The sequence below is a fragment of the Rhinopithecus bieti genome, unplaced genomic scaffold (genome assembly GCF_001698545.2).
Source record: "Rhinopithecus bieti isolate Rb0 unplaced genomic scaffold, ASM169854v2 scaffold_28456, whole genome shotgun sequence".
NCBI lineage: Eukaryota > Metazoa > Chordata > Mammalia > Primates > Cercopithecidae > Rhinopithecus > Rhinopithecus bieti.
The window spans coordinates 712,956-737,425 of record NW_016812403.1 but is presented as its reverse complement, the minus strand read 5'-3'; the positions used below and the strand labels follow the sequence as shown (position 1 = coordinate 737,425).

The 24,470-nt window shown below is 35.1% G+C and overlaps 1 protein-coding gene across 4 annotated transcripts in view; it reads left to right on the top strand.

Annotated features, from left to right (window-relative positions):
- The window catches only part of STK33 (serine/threonine kinase 33), an 89,549-nt gene that overhangs the window by 41,785 nt on the left and 23,294 nt on the right, over positions 1-24,470 (top strand). For all 4 annotated transcript variants that reach the window (XM_017896383.1, XM_017896386.1, XM_017896384.1 and 1 more), the window contains exons 8-10: positions 2,832-2,907; positions 7,327-7,439; positions 7,892-7,977. In XM_017896383.1, the coding sequence (XP_017751872.1) occupies positions 2,832-2,907; positions 7,327-7,439; positions 7,892-7,977 (275 nt within the window). The remainder of the gene's footprint in view (positions 1-2,831; positions 2,908-7,326; positions 7,440-7,891; positions 7,978-24,470) is intronic.

The window sequence follows — 24,470 nt, the reverse complement described above, 5'->3', positions numbered from 1 at the left end:
ATTTCTCATTTCTTGATATACTGTAATTTTAATTTTAGTCTTCTTTAATTTAAAATTATTTAGAAGTGTTTTAGAATTTTACAGGTGGTTGAGATGTGTTTGAAACTCATGAGAATGCATGTTAGTTGTCCTAGCCTTTTGGTTTATCTGTCTGGTTTTCTTTATTGTGGTAGGTGATTGCATCTTAAAGGTTTTCAACTTTTAGGAATTTTCTTTGCGACGGAACACATGATCAACTTTTGCAAATGATGCATTGGATATTTTAAAAATATATATGTATACCTGGTTTGTTGAGCATAAAAATTTCTCTGTGTGCTTATTAAATCAAATGTGATTTTTTTGTGATTCAGATCTTCCATATTGTTGGTGTATCTTTGCTTGCCACTTCTGTTGATCGCTAAGAGAGTCATTCACCAAGATAGGTCTTTGACACATTGTTTTTGTACTTTTAGTAGATTTTAAAAAATCAACTTTTTAGGAATATAATTTACTTGCAATAAGATGCACAAATTTTAAGTTTTGACAAATGCATGCACTTGTGTAATCACTACTCCATCATGTTCAAGTCATAGAACATTTGTATCACCCCAGAAAGTTCCTTTGTGTCCCTTTCAGTCAATCCCCCACCCATAACCACTGAAGATTTCTATTGCCACAGCTCAGTTTTGCATATCTAGAAGTTTATCTACATTGAATCATACAGTACATACTCTTTTGTGTTTGTCTTCTTTTGTCGTACGCCATGATTTTGAGACTTATCCATGTTGTTGTATCAGTAGTTTATTCATTTTTATTACTGAAAAGTATACCTAATTCATTGCTTTTTTTGTCTGCTAGATGCATAAAGTTTTGAAATTGTTTTATCTTATTTGGAAAAAGGCTACTTTTGATTCTGTTCATATCCCCCTGTTGGCAAAAGACATCTGGTCTGTAATTACATGGGGAAAATATATTCAAGCACCCTGAGTTTTATGCCTCCTTATTAGTTGTCTACACTGATAACAAGTGAGAGAACAAGAGAGAAGACAGATGGTTTGTGGAGCTTTGCTGACTTCCTAAATGGCTTCTTGGCAGTTACTCTGGCCTCTGCATCCCTATGAGGGCTGGGATGATGGTGCAAATTGAAATGCTCCTGATAATTAAGATGACTCTGAAAGAGCCAGGAATTCCTGTCCCCTGCTGTGTGCTGCACCAGTGTGGAAATCCTTCATTGAATCCAGTCACAGAATTTGCCCTTGTCATAGATGTGTGGCCATAGAGTAACTGGAACTTTAAAAATTCCATATTTAAAGATTTTAAGTAGAGTTAACGAATACAAATAGCAGCTTAAAGGAAAATATTAGTTAATTTTCAGTTATTTGGAGACAGATTGCTCAGTGTTAGTCATCTATACCTTCTTTCTTCTGTTTAATCTTTTGACCCCTTTTGTTGCCTTTCATTTCTTTAACACTAGGCAGAGGAAAAGGAGAAAATGAAATTCCATTTGTTTTAGTAGTTATCAAAAGTGTGTCTGTGTGTGTGTGTGTGTGTGTGTGTGTGTAGGTGGGGGAGATTGAAACTTTTCTAAAATAAAAACGCACCTTTTGCATAGGAGGCACTCTGCAGCTGTGTAACTTTAGGCAAGTCACTTAATATATCTGAAACTTAGTTTCCTCATTGGCAAAGGGAGTCAAATGCTTACATACCTATCTCACAGAATTCTTAACATACTTTATACAAGTAACAATTTATGCAAAAGTACTTTATAAATTTTAAAGTTCTATTGAAATATATATGTATATTTTATTTTTCTGCTTATAATTACTTTCTTTTTATTTTTTCTTAAAGATATCTGATTCCTAGCTGTAGAGGTACAATAGACATGCTCCTGCAATGTCATTTGTGACTTTTTAAAAAGGCAGCCAGCTGAGTGTAGTGTCTCATGCCAGTAATCCCAGCTATTCAGGAGGCTGAGGTGGGAGGATCACTTAAGGCCAGGAGTTTGAGACCAGCCTGAGCAACACAGCAAGATCCCATCTCTAAAATAATTTTTAAAAAACAATTAGCCAGGCATGATGGTATGCACCTGTAGTTCTAGCTACTCAGGAGGCTGAGGTGGGAGGATACCTTGAACCTAATAGTTTGAGGCTGCAGTGAACTATGATCATGCCACTGCACTCCAGCCTGGACAATAGAGTGAGACCCTGTCTCAAAAAATGTATATAAATACACACACACGCACACGCACACGCACACACACACATACACACACATTTAGTATAGTCTATGACTTGTGACTAGTTGGCTTTTTGATCCAGTTTTATAGGAGCTCTCTCTTTGTCTTGGCTTTCTTATTTGAAAATGCAGAAAATAGTTCATATTCTTTTATAGGAGTGATGCTATTATTATTTTACTAAAGTGATTTATAACCATGTACGTTAGTTTTTCTGTGAATCCAGATTTCTACATATTGGGCTTGCATTATGTTACATCTACTTAAGGCACATATTTAATTCTATTTTGTGGAAAGGGCTGGGCTATTGTTGTCTTCTACTATAACTACACAATCTTTGCAAAATCATTTCTTAACGATTTAAAGAAATAAAGGGTAGTGCATTTAGTTATACAGTTTACACCATTGTTCCATTAGAAGCTAAATGATAGGAGTGAGGATACAGTGACATCAATTGTTAAGGCCTGTGCATTATTCATTTAACATCTGCTGTTGGTTTTCTTTTCCCTATGGGAGAATAAATTACAGCACATCAGCACATTTTTCATGCTTTGTGTTTAAGCATTTAAAAGACATTTATTGTATTATTAATATTATTTTATTTCTGCTTGCTTGGCAGCCCCTGAAGTTATCAATGCCCACGACTATAGCCAGCAGTGTGACATTTGGAGCATAGGTGTCATAATGTACATGTTGTAAGTAGCCTGCTAAATGTACACTTTAAGATGAGTGGATAGTTTCTAACAGTAGAATGATATAGACTTTAAATTAAAACTAATATATATTTTAAAAGTGATTTAAAACCAATTGGGAGATCATTCTAAAAGCGCTCTTATTAGTTGTCAGGTATACATCCCTTAGGTGTTTTTTAATACTATAAATTTATAACTTTCAGCTTTGGTTTTCATTGATTTATAAATGCAACAATATGATCTGAGCAAAATGAAAAATCTTAACACCTCCCGTATCCCTTGCTACAAACCAAAAGCTTCATGAAGTTCGCTTATAGCTTATCAGGTATAGGCAGGTACTGTGGCCTGGCACTGGTTCTGCCCATACAGGCAGAGCATAGGTGGGAGTGGGTACTAACTAGGTAGAGGGTCACTCAGGATCTAGGGAGTATTCTACAGTTCCCAGTTCCCTTAATGCTGCTGTAGCCTTCAGTCATTCTTGTTCTTCCTTCTCTTTCATTCTCAAGATTCAGTCAAACTCCATGTCCTGCTCATTTTTCCTTTGAAATATCCTTACCTATTCTTTGATTTCTCTTCACCTGTATCTTTTCTCCTTATGATTCCTTTTCTAGACTATTGCAGGGTCTTTCTGACTGTTCTCCCTACTTCTGGTCACCCTCCCTGGTCTGTCCTTCATGTTGCTGCCAGGGGTGTCCTTTCAAATCACAAATCTGATCATACTGCTTTCCTGATTAAAAGCCTTTGATATATATATATACATACATGTATACATATTTGTATACAGGTAAGTATCAGAGCATCCTGGCATGGCATGGCATGACATAGCAGGTCTTTCATGACCTGACTCCAGCATGCCTTTCCAGTTTGGGGCTAGATATGTATTCCTGTGCACCTACACTGTGCTGTGATGATTCCAGGTCACATTTCAATACTCGGACACACCCTGTGTCGCATGCCTCTGGGGTGTGTATGGGTATGTGTGTATTCTTTTTCTTTATAAGCTTCTTTCCTGGGTGGACTCAGCTCAAACATTAAAGCCTTCTATTTCTCTACTCCTACTTTACCCCACCATAGCAGAGTTCCTACATTTATTATGTATATACTTTCTCATGCTCCACAAAAGATTTTAAGGTAGCATGCAAAACAGTAATGTTGAAAGAAAAAATAATAAAATAGGAACATTTAACCAGGAAGGTTTGCACATGTGTAAATCTGATAGAATTCATTGTTCCCTTTTATGTAGTCTCATAAAGCTTTTAAAAACTATATTATAATATTATATATATATTGTATCTGTTTTCCTTGTTCCAAATTCCGTGGAGGACAGAGACCTTAGATTATTCATCTTTGCATTCCTGGTATGTGGTATAAGAGACATACATTCAGTGCTCAGTATGTTTGTTAAATTGAATTAAAGTGAATTTTCTAAGAGGTGTTCTGAAAAGTTAGTGACCATTGTTCTGCCTCTTGGTGAATGTGAACATTTTTATGTTGATGCAACATTGGTTTTATGGTCATATTGAAGATTTCACTATGCACTACCTCTTCCAGATCATTTCTAAATATTGACATCACAGTAGTTACATTTTCACAGTTCTGTGAAATGGAATACACAGGCAGTAGAAATTGGATGATGTGATTGTAGCTGTAACTCAGCTGGTCAACACACATTGTTGCTTAGATTACATAAAGTATAAAAGTATTCAAAAGTTTTGATCATTTTGTGCTGATTAAAATCATGGTGCAAAATTCTGAGCCTTAGTCTTTAATTAAAGTATAGCTTTTAAATTAGTCTTTATACTCTCAAGGCTTTATCGAAAGCATGAGTCAAACATCCTACATATAATCTAATATTATGCAATTCATATAGTGTTTGCTGCCTTCTTAGTTTGAACTTGGTGTTAAGGAAAGTGAATGTATTATATCTTAACTATCTTTCTCTTTCTTAGAAATATAATTTTAATTTTTCTGCTTCAGAGTGTGACTGCATACCATCATAATGACGTTGTCTTTTCTTTACAGTAGACTCTTACTTAGCTAATCAGTGCCTATTCATTAATCTGTCTGAGCCCAATGGTGGTATAATTTCCTTTACCAAGAGCACAAACATATTACCTTCTCCAGGGGTTTATTTGCTTGTTTTCAGTGACTTCTGATTCATTTCTATTTAATCAGATAGTGCTAACATACTTCCTCAAGGTGAAATTAGCATAAGTAAATATTCTTTGTAGTTACTGTCCTCTGCTGTTTTGATTTCTATGAATGCAACAAAATAGTAGGAAGACTTTAAGAGACATTTTTCATTTCTTGGATTCCCTTTTCTGGATGTGGAGGAAATTGCTGTCATAAAATTTTGTATGCTGCTGATTAGTCAACCATTAGATACATTTTTATGTAAGTAAAATTGCAAACAACAGAAAAAAGTGAACTTTTTAAGATGTAGCCCTTAAGCTATACTTGCATGCTAGTCAGGCAATGCAGAGGCAGCTAAGAAATTGGTGAATGTGCATATCACTGGTTGATAACAGGCTCAATGAAGTAGGCCTTTGCTGGCCTGCACTATTATAATATATAGTAATTGTCCAGAAGGCCATTTTTCTGGCTATTTTGTTTTCCATAGCTTTTTAATTGCATTTTAAAACTAAATATCTAGGTGAATAGGATGAGACAGAGGAAATCAGAATGAGCTAGAGAGATAAAAAGTATTAAAATAAGAGTTTGCGGAACAATATGATACTGATAAATACTTAGTAAGAACCTATTGGTAAATGAAAAAGCTCTATTGTCCAGTCTAGTTTGATAAACCACTAGGATGAAAGCAACTTTTCTCCCCACAAAAGTCATCATAATCATCATTATTATTATGAAAAAATCAAATTTTGACTTATTCAGAAAATGTTCATGAGTTAGATTTTAAATAATTAAAATATAAAGAAAATTAGTAAAAATGTAACTGTTAAAAGATATAGAGATTAGTATACTTATGTACAGTGTAGACCAGCAGTTTGGGAAGTATAATGAAATTACACCATTTTATTCGTTCATCAATGAAGTATAAAAATATATTCCTGAGAGTTGAAGAATAGACACAGAGTTGCCTCTGTGATGAATCTAATTTCATCTGTCTGGTTGTCTTTGGACAAATCTGGTTGTTGTCTTAGGATTGCCCTCAGATGTTGGAGTTGACAGTAATGAGGATGGCTGACATTTGTTGATATTGTATTATGAAGAATTGAAGTCAGCTTTTAAGCTTGTTCTTGTAGTTTTGACCTAGACCACTTATTGAAGTAATAGCTTTATAGGCTTGCCATGTTCTGTTAAGAGTCTAAAGATACCTTGTTTCTGTATTACAAGCCCATGTTTACTTTATACACACTACTCATGGTTTTACTGATGTTGGTCATTATGTGTACTCAGCTTTCACCCTTTCAGGCCAAAGGGTCAAATTATTGTCTGATTTTTCCACATTCAGACCCTTTTCATTTCATATACAATTTTTGAAGAGTTGTGTCAATTTTAATGGCTTTTTGGCTTTGACTCAGATCCTATAGAAATTCCCAGGGTTAGGGCTGGGCGCATTGGTGCATGCCTGTAATCCCAGCATTTTGGGAGGCCAAGGCAGGTAGATCACTTGAGGTCAGAAGTTCGAGGCCAACCTGGTCAACATGGTGAAACCCTATCTCTACTAAAAATACAAAAATTAGCCGGACATGGTGGTGCATGCCTGTAATCCCTGCTACTCGGGAGGCTGAGGCAAGAGAATGACTTGAATCCAGGAGGTAGAGGTTGCAGTGAGCCGAGATCGCACCACTGCACTCCAGCCTGGGAGACAGAGTGAGACTCCATCTCAAAAAATAAAAAGAAATTCTCAGGGTTAGTCTTGGTTTATTTTTATTATTGCTAACATTTGTATAGTATTTTACTATGGATAAAAGCCTTAGCTGGTCATTAGACTTTGGTAACTAATTAGACTCTGATAACTCATTGTATTTTTCAGTTGAGTCAATTTGCATTATGTACCTTAAGGTATTACCTTCCTGTTGCTCCCTCTCAAAGTGTATCTCCTTCATTAGCTACGACTATTATTGTACACTTACACTCACCTTCCTGTATTTTAGCCCCATTTAAGCTTAGTGTTTCCCCACCTGCAAGAGCTTTGGGTCATTGCTAATCTGGAGGTTTCAGTGTATACTTGCATACTTCCTCTACCAGATCCTTTCCCTAAATATTGAAATAAGAGCCTAGCACTGATCTTGGAAAACCCTGTTGCTTCCATTTTTACTTTCAGGCAGGTACCCATCTCTTCCTATCCTTTCCTTAAATATGAAGCAGCACTACTTCCAAGTCCTATGGAAACTTAATTTTAATAGCCTTATTTTTGTTATTTAAAAAATTTAAACAAAGTGATTGCTTTTGTTGCAGATTTTGTGGAGAACCACCCTTTTTGGCAAGCTCAGAAGAGAAGCTTTTTGAGTTAATAAGAAAAGGAGAACTACATTTTGAAAATCCAGTCTGGAATTCCATAAGTGATTGTGGTAAGTTTAAGTGTGTTATTATTTACTAAAGCTAATATAAGTAACATAAGAAAGTTGGCCAGTGGTTAAAATGTTTTAAATCTCTGTTTCATCATTAAATTTACTTGTGGAAATGAACACTATTTACTTGTGGAAATAGAAATATCTTCACTGTGATTGTTCATCATCAAAACTTTCAAAAACAGAAAATATGTAGTAAAAGTTAAAGAGGAAATTTGCTGATCATCTAGCTAATGTTTACTATAGACCATTAAACTAGGTAATCCAGGCAATAAAACTTCACTTTAGGCTTTAAACTATATTTATTAGGCATTTATACTGATGATTTTTATTGTATATGTGACATCTTTCTTTCCTGTTATACAGACCTAATCCTAAAAAATTATAAAATGTATGCTATTAATTGTAGTTAAAATAAATAAGATTTTTCAGGATTTTTTTCTTATTTTTAGCTAAAAGTGTTTTGAAACAACTTATGAAAGTAGATCCTGCTCACAGAATCACAGCTAAGGAACTACTAGATAACCAGTGGTTAACAGTAAGTTACAATATTACTTCTTTCTTTCTGACACGCCACCATTGCTCATTTCTTTTTATTTTGTCTTGGAATTTTCTGTATAATCTTAAAACAGTCAGTTAGTTTGATTTTCTGTCAAATTAAAAAACATTGAGTCTTGACAAATTTCTGAAAATGAGCATTTTCAAACTGTTAGAACCGTTGTCACAGTTGTTTATATATATTTATAGAGGTTTAAATGATCTTTGTTCAGTGTCATGAAAGTATCATGTCCAATAGAACAGAGCTGAAAAATGTCCAATATTATAGCTCTGGAAAGTTGAAACAGTCTATATAGTTCAATGATGTAAAACACTGGAACCACTCACCTCTCTTTCAACTCTTGGGGTATAGAAAATCTTTGGGGACTCAGAAAAGCCATGATCTCCAAACAGTGGCAGTCTCCTGGTTTGGAATTTTATTTATTTACATATTGCTTTCTGCCGTTAGACTAAATTCTTCAAGCACAGACCTTGTGTCTTACTGATCTTCGTATCCCTACATCCAAACATTACCTGGTCACAAGAGGAACCTTGGAAAAGGCTACTGCTTGTCCCTCAATATTTATCCTTCTCCTTCTATAATAATAAGGATCCTGACTTTTAGTTGGAAACATTGCTGTCCAGTTAAAAGACTCTTCCCCAGTGTTCTTTGCTAGTTATCGTGATGGTCAGTGAGATGCAAGTGGAAGTGGGTGCAATTTCTGGGAAGTGTCCTTAAATGGAGCTGGTGTGGCATTTCTCATGTACTTCCTTTTTCCTGGTAGATGCAGATGTGAGTTTGAGTAGCCATATTAGATTATAAAGTGGAATCTGGAAATGGCAGAGCAACAAGATGCAAGGAACCATAATAGTAGCTCACAGAGCTGCCATGTCAACCCTTCACTGCCTACCTCCAGAATTTTTTATATGAATGAGAAACAGACTTCTGTCATCTTTAAAATACCCTATAGTGTGCAGCTGGACCTAATTTCGATTAATACAATCCTCAAACAATTGCTGAATGAGTGAATGATTCAGTAAGTGGATAGGTCTGTAGATATCTCAGAAATTTTTCTAAGAACTGATATTAGAAATTATTAGAGCCATATGGGAATATTACTAGAGAGTATTCATCTATTAAAAATTGTAGATCTATTATTTGCTAGATACTGTGTTAGGTATTGGGGATACATGGTATAATTACATTTAAAATGTAAATTAGCATATGATAATTTTTTTTTTTTTTGAGACGGAGTCTCGCTCTGTCGTCAGGTTGGAGTGCAGTGGCACAATCTCGGCTCCTGGATTCAAGCGATTCTCCTGCCTCAGCCTCCTTAGTAGCTGGGACAAAAGGCACATACCACCACACCCAGCACATTTTTGTATTTTTTGTTTTGTATTTTATTTTGTATTTTGTATTTTTAGTAGACACGGGGTTTCACCATGTTGGCCAGGATGGTCTCAATCTCTTGGCCTTGTGATCTGCCCAGCTTGGCCTCCCAAAGTGCTGGGATTACAGGCGTGAGCCACCATGCCCGGCCGATAACATTCTTAAAAGATCATTCTGACTATTTGGGTGGGGAATGGCTTGGAAATAGAGAATTAGATAGATGTTGAAGTAGTACTGTTGAGAGATTTTATAGTGACTTGGATAGAATAGAGATGAAGAGAAAAACGTGAGTTATATTTTAGAGGCATAATTGATAGAATTTGATGATGGATTAGATGAAGAATGAGGATAAGAGAGGAAATAAGGATGACATCTAGATTTTATTCAAATAACTGGTTCGATGTTGGTGCCATTTACTGAGATATGGAAGACTGTAGGAGAAATAGATTTCTTTCTGGGACAGGGATGGTGAATCAAGAGTTCTGTATTAGATAGGATCAGTTTGCAATGCTTATGTGGCATCCAAGTGGCGATATCAAACAGATAATTGAATGTATGAGTTTGAAACTGGAAAGATTTAAGATGGAGATATAAATTTGAGAATCATAAGTATACAAACACCACATAAAGCCATTGGACTGAAGAGATAAATAAGGAAGAAAATACAGATAGAGAGAAGAGGCCCCAGCAACATGTCTTTAGGCACTAAAACATTAAGAACCTCAGATCAGTTTAGATACATAAATATATAGTGATATCACTCTCCTTTTAAATTACCTAATTTTCCTTTGGCAATTTCTAATCATTGCTTTAAATAACATTTTTTTTCTTTAAGGGCTAAAAATAATCTTCACCCAAGAATGAATTCTATTTGCCCTCTTCTATGAATGTGTTGCTCTCTCAAAGGATTCTGTGCAATAATTATTTCTGGCCTAAAGTAATTGTGCAAATGAGTTAGCAGCTAGATCACTGCAAAACTATATTGAGTAGGTTTGTAGTACAGCAAAATAAACTGTAAAACAGATGGTGTGCCTTAGAAATTTATCTCTTTTCAGCATCACACAACATTCGGGTTGGGCCATTTAATTATTTGTTTTCTAATTAGCACAACTTTATTTCTGGCTTTGGTCATTTTTCTAGTAGTCTCCATTTTTGAGCCTCTGTAACATTTGTCTCTATGAAGTCTTTGCCAAATGGATAGAGAAGTGACAGATATTGTGTGCTATATCGGATTGTCCTAAGGAATTCAGTGGATGAAATTTAGAATACTGGCATTTTACAAACTTCTAAAAGGCAAAACTCTTCTTAACCACTTGAAGTCTTACTTTCTATGATTCATATCCTCTGTTTGAAGTAATCTAAGGAAAACATGATAGTTCTCTCAGCGCCCTGCTGCTTTATAAGCAGAGCTTACCTTCTGCAATACCTAACACATAGTAACATTTTCTATAAAAGTTTCTATGGTTTAGCCTATGTACTGTGCATTTTGAAATATGGTAATTATCTGAAAAGTATTCTAAGAAAATGACTATTTCTCTTGTACATTTAAGGGAATGGAATTTCAAATAAACACATACATATTGTCATCTTGATTTAAAAGTCAGAGGTTAGATGTAAGGAAAATACCCAAGAAATGACTTTCTTGCAAAGAAAGAGTTTGACGCTAATGGCCGGGAGTGTGCTGGTTCTTTTCTTTCGTTCATTTCTTCCTTGTTTCCTTTTACTGTCAACTGTGGCTCAGGAGTTAATTGCTTCTTATTAGGCAATTGCCTTGGTATTCCTTCAAAGTCTCCTGGCGACAAATAACACCAAGAATTCACATTTTAAACAAGTTTCCCGGGCATTTCTTCTGCCCACTTATGTTTAAAAGCCACTGCTATAAATTAAGGAAGCCAGTTTTTGTTTTTTTGGGTTTTTTTTGTTTTATGTCTTGCCAAAATGTAGTTTGATCTTTAATGGTATTCAAACATTAATTCCTTCAACACAGTTTGTGTGCACACACGGGTGCGCCTACCAGGTAGCAGGTGCTAGGTATAAAATATAGTTAAAGCCACATAAGACATGGTCTCTGACATAAGGAACTTACAATTTAGTAAGGAAAACAACCTATGTATAAGATTCAGTGCAAGGAAGAAAATGATAAATGACATAAGAAATTACAAAATGACCAGAGGTATGGAGGCAAGCAAGTGTGAAGTCAGAAAGTTTAATTTGACTGGCAGATAAGAAGCTTGAAGGAAAGAAGTGAGAAATGAGACCAGAAAAGGAAAGAAAATTGTGAGACTAAGAAAGAAAAGAAAATCATGAGTGGACTTGAATCCAGGTTACAATTTTAACTTCATTCCATAGGTAGAAAAGAACAGTTGTATGCTCTTTGAAATGAAAGGAATTATTAATATCGTTAAAGTGCATCAGTCTTGCCAGGTGGCTTATTTTAAATAGGACATCAATCACTCAAATGTCTATATTGATTGTAGCAAGTATCATTTTATTTAATCCATCAGGTACTAGAGAGGTACAAAGATGAATAAAACAGTTCCTCTCCTTGAGTAATTAATTTACCACAAGTAAGTCTGTACTTTGCTTTATAGTCACAACCTTGCAAAAGCACTTTGTAATCAAGGTGTAGGAACTAATTTCAGAACAGTCTTTCCTAATGTATGAACAGGGCCTTTGTTCATTAATTTACATATTGTTGTTCGGGTTTTGATCATTAGCTTTTGACCTTTAGCTTTAACATATATACTCTATATAAGAGGATGGAAACTTTCTGATACCTAACTAATTGTTGGCTGTTATTTTTTCCTTCTGTATATTTTCATCCTAAATATGTTAACTCTTACTTTATTTTACTATATGTAGTTATTCATACATTCTGAATTAATCTTATGTATATGAATACATTTTTGAGTCTCTAATGAAGCTTTCCATAAAAATTATGTTAAGGAGGCCGGGCATGGTGGCTCACGTTTGTAATACCAGCACTTTGGGAGGCCGAATGGGTGGATCACAAGGTCAGGAGTTTGAGATCGGCCTGGCCAATATGGTAAACCCCATCTTTACTAAAAATACAAAAATTAGCCTGGCATGGTAGCAGGTGCTTCTAGTACCAGCTACTTGGGAGGCTGAGGCAGGAGAATCGCTTGAACCCAGGAGGTGGAGGTTGCAGTGAGCCAAGATCGCACCACTGCACTCCAACCTGGGCGACAGAGCAAGATTCCATGTCAAAAAAAAAAAAAAAAAAAAAAAATTATGTTAAGGAAAAGCTCATGAGCCAGGACACTTGGGGATTTACTCAATATTCAATTATTGGTATATACTCAATAATTCAACAAATATTTATTAGATAACTACTATGTGCTTTGGAGGACACAAGGATCAGTCTGGCATGGTCCCTGCCCACAGGTTGCCCACAGCCTAATAAAGGGTTTAAAACAAAAGCACTGGCAGAGAATGATAGATCCACAAGGACGTAAATGTACTATAACAACTACTACTAAATTTCCAAGAAGAGAGCTATTATTCTTTTAAGCAAGCTTGTCCAACTCACAGCCCAGCACAAATTCATAAACTGTCTTAAAACGTTATGAGACTTATCTTTTTTTTCTTTTTTTTGGCTCTTCAGCTGTTGTTGGTGTTAGTGTATTTTATGTGTGGCCCAAGACAATTCTTCCAATGTGGCCCAGGGAAGCCAAAAGATTGGACACCTCTGCTTTAGGGGATTATAAAAATTACTTAAGGGTGGAGGTAATATGTGATCTGGCTTTTTAAAAACTGGGTAAAAATAGAAATTAATGTAGGAGTCCGGGTAAGGAAGGTAAGAGAATTCTAGATAGAAATCACTTTTCAAAGGCATAAAGATAGAAGAAATCTGAAGTATATTCAGAGAATAATTTGTAGTTCCTTTTTTTTCTATAACCATAGAAGGCATATAGGACAGTAGTGGGAAATTATGTTGAAAAGGAAGGTTAGAGCTATTTTGCTCTAGACCCTAAGACTTTACATTTGATTCATTTGGCAATGACTTACTACTAAAAGGCACTCAAGTGCCATGATCACTGCTGTGCTTGTGTGAGTTTTCTCTTTTGTCCCTCTCACCCTTGGAGCGTTATGTGAATGGACTTGGATGAAGTCTGTGGGCTAGAGATAGTGATTAGATTCTGAGGGAAGAACTCTTATTCGAATGGAGTATCTTGCCTGAGGTAGTTTGAATCTCAGTTGAATCTAGGAAGAGCCCTAGGAATAAATTGGAGTTGAAGGTCTTGAGGGAACCCATATACACAGGTTGTGGCTAAAGGGTGGAAGGAAGCAGGATCTTAATGAGGAGGTGAACCAAGAGTCGGGAGTTAAATAGAAACCATGAGTACTGGAACAGGTTGGCAACAAGTAGCCAAGTGTCTGAGACTCTATCAGTTAGTGGGTTGGTGGATACATTGTTGGCCAGGACAGACAGAACTTCAGGAAGAGTTATGTGGCAACAGTGTGTGATAAACGTTGTCATGGTGGCAAGCAGAAAGCGGAGAATTGAAGTGGACTGGGAAGAGATAATGAAGACTGGAACTAGGGCAGTGAGTGGGAACAGAGAATAGGGGAGAAAGACCTAAGAAAGAAAACATAATTTTGTAACTAAGTAGACGTGTTAGGTAAGAGAGTAAAAGCGATCAAAACTGCTTCTTAGGTAATTAGGAAAATGGTATGAGAAAAAATAAAGTCTAGAAGTGCTGGTTTTGTAGATTGGAATAAGAATGAAGTGTTTTTGGAACAATCAGTTCAAACCTTTATGTTTAAATTATAACATAAAAGAATTTTGAAAAATGATGAGTCTCCTCAGATATTTTTAGGTTGAACTTTAAAAATTTCACCATAAATATAATTAATTTGCAAGGGATATAATTTCTCATATAAACATTTGTAATGAAAAATAAAGCTAATATCAGTTTTACTCATATGGGACATCCATCTCATTCATTTTAGATATTTATGAACAAGTTCTTCTTTAACAGAAACTAGGTTATTCATTCTTCTTTGAATTTGTGTTTCTATTCTACTTCTTCCACAGAACTTTATCCTAATGTAATAATAATTTTGCTTGAATGGATTTTATTAATCACCTATAATTTGTCTCATTTTACAAAAAATTTCAAATTTATATTTAAATTTTTGTTTTGTTTCCTGGGACTCTAAGGTTCTATAATTTCTAAAAATTATTTAAGAATGACTTTTCATTATTATTATTATCAGTAGTATATAATCAATCAAGAGAACATGATTTTATTTTTTTAGAATTATTAAACTAACAATATTATATTGGAAATGCTTTAGTGGATGGATAGAGCTGCTTTCCCTCCCAATTAGTTCATGCATACATGATCGAATATTTCTATTGTTAGAATGAGACAATGTTCAGCAATATTGTATTGTTGTTTTTAGTTTTTATAGACACTGAGAACCTTATATAAATAAGTGGATAGGAACGAAAGGACTTTTGACATAGTAGTGTCATGCAGTTGATCACAGCTGTTTATGTTTCAAGACCACTCAGTGAAGGTCCTGCTGGAGGAGATTCTGGTTCCTGCTAAGATACTATGTCTTCTCTGAAGATTAAACCTGAAGTAACTTTAGAGAGAAACCTCATGATACCAGGATTCAGAGAAGAGTGAGAAATCCCTGGGAAGATAAAGGGATAGCTTGAGCTGGTGTGGATAGTGGGTAAAGCTACAGCCAAGGGAGGGAATTAAAATGGAAACACAAAACAACCCAGTTTCCCCTTTTGCCTGTCATCACTTGCTTTGGGACACCGATGCTTATCTCCTCACAAGGGTCTGAAGTAATAAAATCAGAGCAGCACTGAAGCCCTACTCGAATGAGAAGCCAAGGAAAATGGGTGGGAATTAACTTGTTGTAGGCATTGACTTCTTACCTCTTGGCCTCCAAACTCTAGGATTGCTGGGTGATGCTTTTGGTGTACTTTAGGAGTGCCTTCTCCTTGGATTATTTCTCCTGGCGGGAAGAGGTGGGCATGTGTGAAACCCTGAACTGAGGAGTTGCTTAGTGGGGCAGGTTTTTGGTGTCTAGGATTCTTCCCCATACTCTTCCTTGATCTCCCGAGGCCAAGGGCCAGGACTGGCTCTAGATCCATGCCTTGTCTTCTGGGGTGCCAATGCTTCCCAGGAAATGAGCTCAGAGGCCAAGTTTCAAACACCATTAGAAAAGAGTTTAGAATACACAGTCCTAGAATTTAAAAATTAACAAAGTGAACATACTAAGAGAGATAAGGGAAGATGTTGATAATATGAAGCAAGAATAAGAAATAAAAACAGAACCAAGTAGGTATGAAAAATATATAGTTGAAATATAGAATGCAGTGATATAGGATACATAGTAGATACAGCTAAAGAATGAATTTTAAAACTAGATGATCAGATTGTAGAATTTTATACAGAAGGAAGCAGGAGAGGATAAACAAATTGAAAATGGAAAAGATATATGGGATTAAAAGTAAAAGTGCCAAAATCTATCTAATAGGATTCTCAGAGAAAAAATAAAAAGAGGGAGGAGGAAATCTTTTAAGAAATAATGGGGATAAACTCATCAGAATTAAAGAAAGAACTTAGCTTTAAAGAAATGATAGACTACCCAATAAGAGAGAAGAAAAAAACTGACAAATAGACATAATGAAATTTTAAAACATCAAAAAGAAAAATTCTAAAAGCTCCCAGAGAGAATGAGCAAATCATATAAAAAAGAACAACAATCACATTGACATCCTACTTTTCAGCAGCAACATTGGATGCAAGAATAACTGGAGTAATATGTTAAATGTATTAAGGGAAAAAGACCTTTCAAGTTAAAAATTTATATCCATTCAAATTGTTATTCATATGAAAGGGAATGATTAAGATATTTTCAAATATGCAAGAGCTCAGAGGGTTTGTCACAAGAGTCCTACAGTTAAAACACATGGTAGAAGTACTTACAGAGGAGGAAAAACAAATCCAGGAGATGCCACAAGAGCCGTGTGCAGCAAGAGTCTTTAAATATCTTGGTAGAGTTTGCTGGTATCAAAAAATACAAAAACAACACAAAACCAAAGAAGAGAAAACATAATCATAATAACCCAGAATTAAAATTCATGATAATATCCACATAACAAGCACTGGGAAGGGGGCAAGGGCATAGGAGCAGCACATGAAAGTGTGCTAAAGGAGAATATGGAGGCATCAGATTTTTAAAGTAGGAAGGAATGAAAACATACAAAGAGTGGGAGAAACTGAAATAAAAATGATACGGAAGGGGGCAGGGACTGAAAATTAATGATATCTAACTTAACATTCCAGAATTTTAACAGAATAAACCCAAATAAAGTAGTAGGAAAGATAAAACTAAGAGTAAAAATCAACTAAATAGAACACAAAGATAAAATAGAAAAGATCAACAAGGTCAGTATTTGGTTCTTGGAAAAAACCAACAAAATAAATACATCTTTGGCGAAATAGAGAAAGCAGGCTGGGCATGGTGGCTCACACCTATAATCCCAGCACTTTGGGAGGCCAAGGTGGGTAGAGGAGGGCATGGTCCCTGGCTAGGGCTCCACCCCCAGGCATGTTCCCACAGACCTAGGTGAGGACAGGCATTTCTCTTTTCCTGCCTAAATGTTGCATTTTCCAAGACCACCCTGGCCTGCCATGCCCCCATCCTGGGCCTATAAAAACCCCAAGACCCTAGCAGGCAGACGCACAAGCAGCTTGACATCGAGAGTCACACCGCGGCACAGAGCCAGCAGGCCTGCAATCCATCCACCGGCAGAACAACATGGAGTTTGGCTGGGGCCGTTGGAGGAGAGCCCAGGCTGCTGAGCTGCCTGACTCCAGGGGAAAACCACTTTCCCACTCCATCTCCCTTCTGGCTCCACATCCATCTGCTGAGAACCTCCACTCAATAAAACCTTGCACTCATTCTCCAAGCCCTCGTGTGATCAGATTCTTCTAGTACACCAAAGCAAGAAACCTTGGAATGCAGAAGGCCCTCTGTCCTTGCAATAAGGCAGGGGGTCTAATTGAGCCGATTAACACAAGCCACCTATGGACAGCTAAACTAAAAGAACACCCTGTAACACACACCCACTGGGACTTCAGGAGCTGTAAACATTCACCCCTAGATGCTGCCCTGGGGTTGGAGCCCCACATCTGCCCATCTGCATGCTCCTTCTAGTGGTTTGAGCAGCGGGACACAGAAGAAGCGAGCCACACCCCCACTGCATGCCCTGCAAAGGGGCTGAGGGAACTTTTCCCATTTCAATAACAGGCTGAGATGGGAGAAACAAGTCCAAATACAGAAATAATTACAAGTACATTGGTTAAAAATACCTGTTTAAAGGTATATTGTCTATTGAATTTTTTAAAAATCTAGCTCTCTACTATTTATAAGAAGCATATTTGAAGCATAAAGATATGGAAATATTGAAACACAAAGAATGGAAAAGGACATATCAGGGAAACACCACAAAGAAAACCTGTATAATGGAATTAATACCAATTAAATATACCTTAACATAAACAAATCATCGTTAAGGGATAAAGAAGGTCACTTTATAATGATTAAAGATTCAACTCAAAAAGATTATATAGTAATTTTAATAATGTATGCAACTAATAAAATAACCTTAAATATATATCAAAAATTGACAACATTGCATGGAGAAATTGGCAAATCCATTATAGTAGGAGATTGTAATGCACTTCTCTCAATTACTGATATATGAAACAAAGAAAAAATATATGGATGATTTTAACAATACAACAAGCTTATTCTAGTAGACACATACACAGTTCTCTAATTAGAGAATGTACATGTTCTCAAGCACATGTGGAATATTTACTAAAATTGATCTTGTCCTAGGCCATGAAGCAAGGAAGCCTTGATAAAGTTAACACAGATCATATTCTCTAATAATACACAGTTAAAAGTCAGCAAACAACAAGATTAAATATCTGCATATACCTGGAAAATAAATCACATTGCATCTGAACAACTCATAAGTCAACGAATAAACCCTAATAAGAAAAAATTTAAATTCCTAGAACTGAATGATAATGAAAATACAACATACCAAAGTTTGAAGGATACAGCAAACATGTACTTCAGTAGAAGTTTAATATTTATATTAGAACAAGAGAAATACAGAAAATTAATGATATCTAAAAATTTCACAATTTTAACAGAGTAAAACCAAATAAAGTAGTGGGAAAGATCAAACTAAGAGCAAAAATCGACTAAATAGAACACAAAGGTAGAATAGAAAAGATCAACAAGGTCAATATTTGGTTCTTTGAAAAAAAAAACAAAATAAATAAATCTTTGGCGAAATTAAGAAAGAAATAGAGAAAACAGGCTGGGCATGGTGGCTCATGCCTATAATCCCAGCACTTTGGGAGGCCAAGGCAGGTAGATTACTTGAGTCCAGGAGTTTGAGACAAGCCTATACAACGTAGTGAGACCCCATCCCTACAAAAAATTTTAAAAATCAGCCAGGCATGGTGGCCCGTGCCTGGCTGATTTTTAGTAGTATTCCCAGCTATTTGAAAGGCTGAGGTGGGAGGATTACCTGAGTCTAGGAGAGTGGAGGCTGCAGTGATTCGTGACTGCATTACTGCACTCCAGCCTGGGTGAAAGTGTGAAACCCTGTCTGAAAAAAAAGAAAAGAGAGAAAAAATCTTACATATGGAAGAGGGACTATAGCCATAGATAAAGGAGAGATTAGAAAGATAAGAGAATCCTACTAGGTAATAATACTAGGTGTATGTGAATACTTCTGCAAACTCAGTCAAAATGAAAACAATTCTTTTCCTAGAAAAATATAGTTATACAAGACAGTTAATACAAAACTTGAATTGTCTTGTGATTATTAAAGAAATTGAAGCAGTAGTTCAAAGTCTTCTACAAGCAAAACACCAGGCCCAAATGACTTTAGAATTCTACCATACTTTCATCTTAAACTTATAACTCTTCTTCTACCCCTCAAAAGAGAAAAAATTTCCTAATTTATCCTAAGACTATACCTTCTAAACTGCAGGGTACAAAACTAGACCAAGACATTATGACAAAGGAAAACTATCCATTTCATTTACTAATATAGATGTAAAACCTTAGACATACTATTAGCAAGTTGGATGCAGCTGTTTATATTAACAGATAATATATCTTGGCCAACTTGAGTATCCCCAACAATACAATGAGGAATTAATTTCAGAATCTGTAAGTATAAATCCCCACATTAATATATTAAAGGAAAAAATCATATCATGTCAGAGAAATCATTTGTAATAAGACTCAATATATATTCATAATTAAAAAGAAAAGGAAACTTCCTTAACCTGATCTACAGAAAATATCATTCTGAATAGGGAATGTGAGAAGAATTTCCTTTAAAATAGAGAATAGTCAAGAAAGTCAGCTTTTTTTTTCCCCTAACATTGTTGATTTTAGTCAACTTAAGACTAAGGTGAGACTTGAAAAGCAGAAATAAGATTTATTATTTATAGTAATCTACAAATAAGTTATTAGAAATAATAGGAGAGCTGAGCAAGGTAGCTGGATTTAAGATTAATATACAAAAGTCAAGTGCACTTCTATTCATCAGCAACTAAGTAGAAAATGTAATAAAAATGAAGAAATCATGTAAAATAGTAGCAAAGAATATAAAATATCTAAGAATAAATATGACATAAGGAGGACATTTATAAGACCTCCTTGGGGAAAGTTACAACATTTTATTGAAAAACACTGAAGAATACATAAATATAAAGATACATCACAATCATGTGTCAAGAGACTTAATATCAAAATTAATTTTCCCATATTGATATACATATTCAGTGCAAATACAATAAAAATTTCACAAGCTTTCCTGGCTATAAAATGTATATGAAAGACTAAAGGATCAAAAATAGCCAAGAAATTTCAAATGTCTTGCTCTACCAGCTATTAAGACCTACAAGGCTATGTTAATTAGGGCAGTATGATTATTGACAAACAGAATAAAACAGAATACAGAAACATATCCAGGTGTATCTGGAACTTTTTCTGACAGTGGTTGTATGAAATATGAGAGGAGAGAAAGGAGGGACTATTCAGTAAATGGAGCTGGAATCAAGAGTTCTCCATATGGAAAAGTAAAGTTGAATTTCTATTTCACACCACAGGCAAAAATTAACTCCAAAGGAATCAGGGACTTCTAGTAAAAAGCAAAATGTTGAAACTCTAAGCGGAAATACAGGTGAATATATTCTGCATCTTGGGGTGTGTAGGAAAGGATTTTATAAGCAACATAACCAAAGGCACTAACATAAGAGAAATGATGGATTAGCTTCTCTATGTTAAGAACTCTTGTTCATGAAACAACACCAGAGGGAAAGTGATAAGCTATAAACTGGGAAAAGGCTTTTGTACTGCAAATAAGCAAAAAAGGAATAATACGAAATTTGGATAACTCACAATCAATACAAAAGGGACAAACACAACCTAGTATTTCACAAAAAAGGACACATTTGGCTAATGAACATGTGATGAGATGTTCAATGTCATTAGAAATCAGGGAAATACAAATAAAGACTTCATTGAGAGAAACCAAAAAATAAGAAGTCTGATAATACCAGGTGTTGGAAAAGATGTGGATAAAGAGTGTCTCTTAATTATTGCTGGTGAGACTATTTGGCACAACTACTTTGGCAAAAAGGTCTGGCATTATATTGTAAAGTTAACCATTCCCATATCCTACAACCAAGGAATTTCACTTCTATACCCAAGAGTAAGTCTTGCTCATATATACCAGAGACAGACACAATAATATTTATAGGAATGTATAACGGAACAAGCCCCAAAATCAACCAAAAGGCCCTTTAATTCAAGAATGACTACATTGCAATATAGTCCAACAACTATACAAAATATTGAGAGTAGTGAAAATGATTACATATCTCTATGAAGCCATGAAATGTTATTTTTAATTCAATCATAATTTTATGAAGACATAATTTACTTACTGTAAAGTACACAGATTTTAAAATTATAGCCTGGTGAATTTTTAGACATGTATATATTTGTGTAACTACCACCTAGAACAATATACAGAACGTTTCTGTCCCCCCTAGAGAGTTTCCTTGTTCCCTTTTCTTGTCAGTAACTCTCCTTACCCTCCTCCCAGAGGTAACTACTATTCTGATTTCTTTCACCATCAATCAGTTTTATCTTTTGATGATCTTTAAATAAATGGCATTTATAATATGTGCTGTTTTGTGACTTATTTCACTTAATTCATGTCTGTGAAATTTAGGTGGTTGTGTGAAGAGTGGGTTTTCAATGTTGTATTTCCTTGTATGAATAGAGCAGATTCATTTTTCAAATTTTCCTGTTAGACATTTGGGTGTTTCTGGTTTTTATCAGAATAAAGTTGTTATGAACATTCTCATACAGATCTCTTTGTGGACATGTGCACTCATTTCTATTAAGAATAATATATCTAGGAGTGAAATGGCTGTGTGATACAGTAGACCTATATTTAACTTAATTAGAAATTGCCAAAAAGTTTTCCAAAGTGATTGTACCTTTCATTAGCAATGTGTAAGAGTTCTAGTTTTGATCCCCATCCCCTCTAATGTTTGTTATTGGTACATTTTAAATTTAGATACTCTAGTAGACATGTGATAGTATCTTATTGTGGTTTTAATTTGCACTTCCTAAACAACAGATGAAGTTGGTCACCTTTATTTATACTTACAGACTTTTGGATTTCCTCTTTCATGAAATGCCTGTTTCAAATCATTTCCCAACTTTTAAATTTGGTTTAATATATTTTTCTTATTGATTTGTAGAAATATTTTATATATTCTGGATATGAGCCTTTTGTCATTTGTGTGTATATATATGTGTCATATTAATGTATAAATACGTCATTTATATATAAGTATATGATGTATACATTTACACACAAATCCATACATGTACACATGTATGTGTATGTATATAATTTTTTCCAATCTATTGCTTACCTTTTCAGTTTCTTAATGATGTCTTTTGATGAACAGTTTTTAACTTTGATGAAATTCAATTTATCATTTTTTCTTTTATGCTTAATATTTTTGTGTCCTGCCCAGTAATTATTTGCCTGCCCCAAGGTTGCGAAGATCATCACCTATTTTTCCTGCATTAAAGTCTTCGTTAAATCATGAATTGATTTTTATATATGGCATATGCAAATCAATAAATGTGATATATCACATAAACACAATTAAGAACAACAAACATGATCATCTCAATAGACGCAGAAAAAGCATTTAGTAAACTTCAGCATCCCTTCATAATAAAAATTCTGAACAAATTAGGCATAAAAGGAACATACCTCAAAATAATACAAGGAATATGTGACAAACCCACAGTCAACATCATATTGAATGGGGAGAAATTGAAAGCATTCCCTGTAAGAACCGGAACAAGGCAAGGCTGCCCACTTGCACCACTCTTGTTCGACATAGTACTCAAGCTGTAGCCAAAGCAATCAGGCAAAAGAAAGAAAGAAAAGGCATCCAATTTGGGAAAGAGGAAGTCAGATTATTTCTGTTCACTGATGATATGGTCTTGTATCTAGAAAAACCTCAAGACTCCACCAAAAAATCCTCTTAAATTTGATAAATGAGTTCAGTAAAGTTTAAGATACAAAATAAATGTACAAAATTAGTAGTATTTCTGTACATCAGTAACAATCCAGCTGAAAACCAAATCAAGAAGGCAATACCATTTATAATAGCTACAAAAACATAAAACACCTAGGAATGAATTTAATCACAGAGGTGATCTCTAACACGGAAAACTACAAGACACTGATGAAAGAAATTATAGATGACACAAACCAGTGGAAAAAATCCTGTGCTCATGGTTTTGAAGAATAATATTGTTAAAATGACTATACTGCCCAAAGAAATCTGCAGATTCAGTGCAATCCCTATCAAAGTACCACTGTCATTTTTCACAGAATTAAAATGCTCAACATCACTAATTATCAGAGAAATGGAAATTTAAACCGCAATAAGACACTGTCTTACACCATTCAGAATGGGTATTATTAAAAAGACAAAAAATAAAAGATGTTGGTGAGGATATAGAGAAAAGGGAACTCATACACTGTTGGTGGGAAGAAAATTAGTACAACCTCTGTGGAAAAGAGTATGGATATTTCTCAAAGAACTAAAAATAGAACTAGCATTAAATCAAGCAGTCCCACCACTAAGTATCTACCCAAAGTAAAATAAGTCATTATATATTATAAAAAGATACCTACACCCATATGTTCACCACAGCACTATTCACAGTAGCAGAGATATGGAATCAACCAAAGTGTTCATCAGTGGATGATTGGATAAAGAAAATGTGGCATATATACACAATGAAATACTAATCAGCCATAAAAAAGAATGAAACCATGTCTTTTGCAGTAATGTGGATGGAACTGGAGACCATTTTCTTAGATGAAACAAGTTAGACACAAACAGATACTACATATTCTCACATATAAGTGGGAGCTAAATAATGTGTACACATAGACATAGAGTGGAATGATAGACAATGGAGACTTGGAAGGGTGAGAAAGTAGAAGGGAGTGGGTGATAAGAAATTATTTAATAGGGACAATGTACATTATTTAGGTGATGGTTACATTAAAAGATCTCACTTCACCACTGTGCAATGTATGCATGTAACAAAATTACACTTGTACTCTATAAATGTAGATAAATTTTAAAAAGGGCAGCAGGGTGGCTCACACCTGTAATCCCAGCACTTTGGGAGGCCTAAGCAAGAGAGTCACTTAAGCCCCAAAGTTCAAGACCAGCCTGGACAACATAACAAGACCCCATCTCTATAGTTAGAAAAAAAAAATAGCCAGGTGTGGTGGTGGTGCACATGTAGACTATAGTCTCAGCTATTTGGGAGATTGAGGTGGGAGGATCATTTTAGCCCAGGAGATCGAGGCCACAGTGAACCATGATTGTGCTACTGCACTCTAGCCTGGACAACACAGCAAGAACAATTTCAATTATATATATATATATATA